The sequence below is a fragment of the Diceros bicornis genome, chromosome 19 (genome assembly GCF_020826845.1).
Source record: "Diceros bicornis minor isolate mBicDic1 chromosome 19, mDicBic1.mat.cur, whole genome shotgun sequence".
NCBI lineage: Eukaryota > Metazoa > Chordata > Mammalia > Perissodactyla > Rhinocerotidae > Diceros > Diceros bicornis.
The window spans coordinates 644,095-650,555 of NC_080758.1; the positions used below are offsets into that span (position 1 = coordinate 644,095).

The 6,461-nt window shown below is 63.8% G+C and overlaps 2 protein-coding genes across 6 annotated transcripts in view; one reads left to right on the plus strand and one right to left on the minus strand.

The window, feature by feature from the left end:
* Positions 1–1,503, plus strand: part of HELZ2 (helicase with zinc finger 2) — a 31,499-nt gene extending 29,996 nt beyond the window's left edge. For all 5 annotated transcript variants that reach the window (XM_058562288.1, XM_058562289.1, XM_058562290.1 and 2 more), the window contains one exon: positions 140–1,503. In XM_058562288.1, the coding sequence (XP_058418271.1) occupies positions 140–264 (125 nt within the window). In that variant the 3' untranslated portion in view covers positions 265–1,503. The remainder of the gene's footprint in view (positions 1–139) is intronic.
* A 1,860-nt stretch (positions 1,504–3,363) lies between these two features.
* On the minus strand, positions 3,364–4,398 carry FNDC11 (fibronectin type III domain containing 11). The gene has a single exon (XM_058563400.1). The coding sequence runs from the start codon at positions 4,363–4,365 to the stop codon at positions 3,364–3,366; it is 1,002 nt and encodes a 333-aa protein (XP_058419383.1). The 5' UTR covers positions 4,366–4,398.
* Positions 4,399–6,461: the final 2,063 nt, after the last annotated feature.

A 6,461-nucleotide genomic window follows, 5' to 3' on the forward strand; every position in this document is an offset into this window, starting at 1 on the left:
GGTAGGGGAGGGCTGGGGTGGGCTCCTTCCTGGGGGCGGGGCTGCCTGGTAGGGGAGGGCTGGGGTGGGCTCCTCCCTGGGGGCGGGGCTTCTTGGTGGGCGAGGGCTGTAGGCGACCACTGACTCCTGCCCCTGGCAGGAGACCACCTCCTTCTGCAGTGCTGCCCTCTCTGGCGTCGACTCCTGGACTTCTGTGAGGCCCAGCAGAGCCTTGTGCCCGCCGGCCAGGTGCGGGTCCGGAGGAGACCAGCCATGTCCTTCTGAAGATCCCTACCTGCCTGCTGCCCTCAAGCTGCCAGGATTGTGAAGAAACGCCCCAGGCCCTCCTGGGCTGGCCAGCCTGGTGGGCCCCACTCAGCGGAATCCCATGTGCCTTAGTGGTCACTGCCAGCCACCATCTGGCCACCTGCGCCTGGCTGCCTGGGCAGGGGTCTCGGCGGCCGGCCGTGGTGGTGCACAATAACCAAGTTCCTGAGTCCTGGCTTCTCCCCAGGGGGGAGCAGGCCAGGCAGCACCCTGCCGTTGTACATAACCTTGGAGGAGACCCCACGCTCCCTGCTGAGCTGATTTTGCTGGGACACTTGGTGACAGGGAGCATTTTAGGGGTGGGGGCATCCTCTGGACCAGCACAACACCTTCCCTGGGAAGGTTTGGGGTCAGGAAGGAAATCCCCTTGGGGCTACTCGTTGGTCTTTGCATACCATCCCCAACTGCAGTGGGTTTGGTCAGGAATTCAGCTTTATTTTCTATTTTTAAATAAACCAAAAACCAGTGTCTTTTTTACTGGAACAAGGTCCTCAGCCCAAACTCAGGGCAAAGAGGCCTCCCTGGGAGAGAGCCTTTTCTCTGTCACCACTGCCCCGTCTAACTGGGACCCACAGCCTGTGTCCTTCAGGGACCACTGCCCCGGCAGGGGAAGGGCAGACCCGAAGCAGAGGCCCACCAGCCTTGCCTGGACCTGCCCCTCCGGAACGTGCTGGGTGGTGCAGTACTCCTGCGGGCGTGTGGGTGGGGGCCCCTGGACGGCGTCTGTGCTTCCACCCTGAGCTCTGCATCTGCCTTGTTCACTCAGGCCTGCTCCCAGGTCAGGGCCTTTGGAACACCCTGCCCAGGCGTGTCTTTCTTTGCAGGGTTGAGGACCTTCACCTGCCCCTCAGGGCGCATTTGTGTCCTACCGTCTCTGGAAACCTGTCCCCTCGATGTCTGTCCCCACCCCACCTACCCTGAGGCAGCTCTGACTCTGGAAAACAGAGCCCTTGACTCAGTGCCATTCCACTGTCCTTGTGGCTTTGAGTTGCTGCAAAGAAGTCGTTAACGCCAGGAGGGGCTTGCCCCACCTGTGGCCCCCTCTGTGAGGGGTGAGGGGGTGTCTATGTATCTGTCTGATTCTGATGTTTTCTACAAATCAAATTTCTACATTCCAATTTTTGTATCTTTTCTTGGACTATGTTATATGATCGAATATTAATTTTATTATAAAGACCACTCTGAATGCTTTTCTCACTTCTGGGTGTTTTGAGGTCTGACTGGATTGCAAAAAGGGGTGGTCCCTCCTCTTGCTTTGGGTTGCAAAGTGGCTGTTGAGGCTATCAAGAGCCAAGAGCCCAGAGCCCATCGTAGCTGGATGCTGGACGAGGGAGCACGTGGAGAGGGGCCCGCGTCATCCATTTTACAGCTGACGACACAGCCAACAGGCCGAGGGTTGTCTGTGCCCAGATAAAGGAAGCTGGGGGTTGGGGGCAACTTGGCAAGGAAGGTCCACAGTGGGTGAGCTGTGCCCAGGTGCTGCAGGCCACTCAGCCCACTGAACTCTGACCTCAGGCTCCAAAGTCTCCAGGCTGAGGCCTTGACAGCATCCTGCGAGGTCTCTGCTCTGAAATTACTCCCCAGGACCCTTGCGCAGCACACAGCCCTCCAGGCCGACCTGGGCTAGTCAGAATTCAGCCTGTTTGTGGCTGGTTCTCCAGAGCCTCCAACAGCACCAGCTGTCCAGAGGGAGGCACGGCAGGCCCCTGGCCTCCCTAAGTGCCAGCACAGGTGTCAGGTGGGTTGGGAGCTCACAGAGAGACAGACAGAAGTTGTAAGGAAAGGGGCCTGTGCACCCCGCGTGCGCAGCACCTGGGAGAGCACGTCTATTCTAGGGCAGCCACGAAAGCGTGGAGAAATTTTACCATATCTGGCGAAAAGCGCTTGAATAGAAGACTAGCAGGCGCCCGGAGGCAGGGAGCCGGGACCTCATCAGCCTAGTCAGGAAGGACTTCCGGAGGAAGGGGCGTTGAAGCCCTGAGGACGCGCGGCGGCGGCGGGAAGCCGGGCTGGACTGCGGTCGCACAGCTGCGCGCAGAAGTGGCACGAGGCGGGCCGCTGGCAGAGGGCTAGGCCTCGTCGCAATGAGGGTCGCAATTTTAAGTCAGTCCGTGTGCGAGGGGCGGGGCGCGGCAGGTGAGCTGCGGCGGGTGAGGGGCGGGACCAAATCTGCGCCCCCGCCTCAAGGGCCGCACCGGGAGGGCGCCGCGGAGTGGCTCACAGCCGGGGAGCTGCAGCGGTGCCGCCGCGAGGCCGGTCTCTGGGCAGTTGTCCTCCGAGTAGGGGCGCGAGGCCAGGCTGGGGGCGGGAGGAGCAAGGAGGGAAGAAGTCCCCCAGCCCGTGCACCCACATGTGCCTCCCTTGGTGAACCCGCACTCCATGCTGTCCTCTGTGGGTGGGATCTGTATGACCCAGCACAAACCCCGATCCTGGATCCCCTGGCAGCTCCCGCCCATCCCCTCCACAGCCCTCTCTGCTCTGCACCACACCCCACTCCTCTAGTCGTTCCCTAAGAAGGTGATGACTCTGCCTGGGACCCCTGGGAGGGCTCCATCCTGCCAGACATCCAGGAGGCAGGCTCAGCCACATGGTGCCACAGAGTGTGTGACACAGTCTGGCCTCACCCCTGGATGGCACGCAGGAGCACACAGTGGGTCAGCGGTGGGAGAGGCCTGGGAGGGGAGCCCCTACCCAGGCTGAGCCCACCCCAACCCTGCAGAGCACACTGTCCCTAGCTGGGGGAGGGGCTGGGCCTTTCTGACAGAGTTGGGGACCCCTCTCTCACCAGGCCACTTCTCCATCAGTTCTCCCGGCTCCAGATCACCCTGCCCTGCCATGCCTTATCTTCTCAGAGGGCCGGCGGTCCTAGTGACCACCATGGGGTGCGTGTGGTGGTGGACGGGGAGCTGGTCACCAGTGCCAGTGGGGGGTGGCGCTGGGCTGAGTCAGGAAAACACTCATGTGGCTGTTGCCACCTTTAAGACGTAAGTAGGTTCATTTCTCAAATTGTGTATGTGAGTTTATACTCCTCTGTATTAGTGGATAAATAGCAGGAAATCATCTCTCGGAAGGTGTGGTCGGGGGTGGGCCTGGCCTGCCCAGCCGACTTGGGGTGGGCCCCTTGGTGGGCCCCGGCCGGGTCTGCAGGGTGAGGCTGTCCCGCCAGGGCTCGTACACCAGCGTGTAGCTCTCTGCTCTCTTGACCGTGAACTTGTAGGCGCGGTTGGGCAGCAGGTTGCGGATGTCGAAGGTGCAGGCAGCCACGGGGATGAGGCCACACTGCGTGCACTCCTGCTGCGTCCGCGGATCCAGCAGCTTGAAGCGCAGCTCAAACTGCTCTGGCGCCGCAGGCTGGATGGTGACAAACCAGCGCAAGCTGACCCAGTCCTGGTAGGCCACCGACTCCTTGCGGTCGAACATGACGGGCATCTTGGTGCTCAGCATGAGGCGGATGTGCGGGATCTTGGTGGCGCCAATGTCGGACACCAGACGGTGCTTGAGGTGCAGGCACCCGGGCACCATCATGGCCAGGAAGCTGTCCATGACGGCCGACAGCTCTGCCAGTCGCCGCTCCACCAGTCCCCAGCCTGTCAGGAAGGGCTGCGGGTCGGGCGACTCGAGCAGGGCGTCCAGCTCGGCGCGGCCGCAGTCCAGCTGCTCCAGCAGGTGCCCCAGCAGCAGGAGCTGGATCTTGGTCTGGGCGGTGCCCACCTTCTTCATGCGCTGGAACTTCCAGGGGTCGATGAGCTGGAACATGGCGCTGGGCAGCACCAGCGGGTTCTGGTCGCCCAGGGCCAGCTGCTTGGGGAGGATCTCGACGTAGTAGGAGCACTTCCTGAGCAGCTCCACGCGGGCATGGTGGCGCCGGAGCAGGTGGGGGCTCAGGTCCGAGCTCAGGAACTCCCGCAGCGCGTTGCGGCGTTCCACGTAGGTCCTCCACGCCTGCGGGTCCAGCAGCTGCCCGTCCTCAGCCTCCTCCGCCTCCTCTTGGTCCAGGGGGGACTGCGGACTGTCCAGCTTCATCCTGTCGAGGCCCAGGCCCGTCACCTGGGAGCTCATCGTCTGGGGCGGGGCGGAGGGCACGGCGTGAGCTGCAACAGTCAGGCCGGCCTCGGCACCCTCCCAGGACTCACGTGGAGCAGTGTTTGTGTGGGGGTGACTGCCCCAACACAGGGCCCTCTGTCCTCCCTGGGCGAGGAGGAGCTTGTGGGGGGTGCACCTCTCTCTGGGAAGGGGCTGCAGATCTGGACAGAGTGGACACTGAAGGGCAAACACTCTACTGACTGCTGCTTGTGATGACACAGGCAGGGCTGAGACAGTGGCTCTGGGACCAGAATGGCCTGGGCAGAAACCCCAGCCACTGACCAGCTGGGTGGCCCGGCAAGACCTCAGTTCCTCGTCTGAAATGGGGTGACCATATTCCCTTGGGGCTGTTGAGAGGATTCAGTGTGACCCTGCTGAGCAGCACTAGTCCCCTTGGGGGGGACCCTCCACGCCCCACCGCAGGTGCAAAGCAGAGGGCAGGGCTCACCCAAAGACAAGGCCAGTTGGTGGCCTGGGCCAGAGCAGAAGGCAGGGTGGCCCCAGGCCTCAGCTCTGAGGAATAATCATGCCAGCTCCTAGTGACTGAGCCCCTGCTGTGTGCTGGGGGCCTCAAGGGCCTTGATGAGCTCACTGAGTCCACAAGAAAATCCTCATGAAGTGGTAAGATTCTGTCACTCCGCGTCACAGATGGGCGCCGGGCTACAACGCTTGGCAGCTTGCTCTTAATCCAGGGTTTGAGCCCAGCCATCAACCCCAGAGCCTGACTCTCCTGCACCCCACCTCCCAACCAGGGGTTCCCAGCTCTGCGTGTCAGTGGGAGCGGGCTAGTGCACCCCAGCTGTGGTCCCAAGCCCAGCAGAGGCAGGCCACAAGGCCTGGCCCTGGAAGCTGGGGCTCCTTGGAGAAGGGGCCATCATCCCTGGCTGCTGTCCCAGGTCTCAGCCACCCAGAAGGAGGTGGGACAGACCCTGGTGCTGGTGGGACATCCCCAGCAACCCAAGGGCTGGATGAATGACAGATGACAGCTGAGAGCTTGAGTGACTTGCCCAAGGCTGCACTGCCACGTGGCAGAGTAAGGTTGGGACCCAAGTCTGCCTCCCTCCCCAAAGGCCAGCCTCTGACCTTCCTGGCGCAGAGGAGCCAGACCAGCCCCTGGCACAGCAGAGAGGATATCTGGGGTGAGGCACAAGCAGAGACCAGGACCCCAGGACTCCTAGCCTAAGTCCTGCTCTGGCCGGAGGCGGGGGCAGATTCAAACCGCCTCCGGAGGGAACTCTTGCTCCTGGGGCTGGCCACGGGTCAGGGATGTTTCCAGCCGCCAACAGTCTCCCAAGTTGGAAAACCGCAGAGGGGCTGGTCGTGAACTCCGGGGAAGGGGCCGCTCCGCTCCCTGGCGGCCCTACCCAGACCTACACCCCCTAGCCCCGCCCAGGCCTTCCCCTCACCCCCAGGCCCACCTCCCTGAGACCCGCCCCCTTCCCCGCCCGCCTCCCCGGGCCCGCGCCCGGCCTGCCGCGCGCGCTTGCCTTGCCTCGCGGAGCGGGCGGAGCCGTGCGGCCACTGTGCGCAGAGCCGCGGGCGCCCAGGCTCGCGCCGCGACCTCCAGCGGGTTGCCACGGGGACCGCGGGCCTTTGTGACGCCCTGCGGGGCCCGGGGGTGGGGGTGTGGGGAGACCCCGCCCGTCGGACCCCCTCGACTGGAGGGGTTGTGGGAAGGCGGCGTGGGCGCGCTCTCCGGTTCCAGGACCCCGCCGGAAGGAACCGCTCGTCTCAGCCGAGTCCTCGGCCCCGGACCCCGGACCCCAGGCTCAGCTTGGACGGAACCGTCTGGAGGCTTCGCCCCGCGCCCTGACCTGGGAACCACCGCAGGTGGCGGGTCCGAAAGCCAGGCTCGAAGTAGGGTTCCGCCGAGAGGCGTAGACAGGCCGCCGCCCTCTGCGCGGGGGACCCTGTCCCGGGGTCGTTCTGTGGCCACAGCGCTCCCTCGGCGGGGACTTATGGGCTCGGTTACCGGGAAGGGGCTCCTGCTCCAACCTCCGCCCGAGCGCCGCCCCGGGAACCCCACGGAGGACCCGGGGAGAGAGGCTGTGACTGCGAGAACTGGCAGGTGG

Coding starts and splice junctions, on each gene's coding strand:
- FNDC11 (XM_058563400.1), bottom strand. CDS start 4,365: ATGAGCTCCCAGGTGACGGGCCTGGGCCTCGACAGGATGAAGCTGGAC.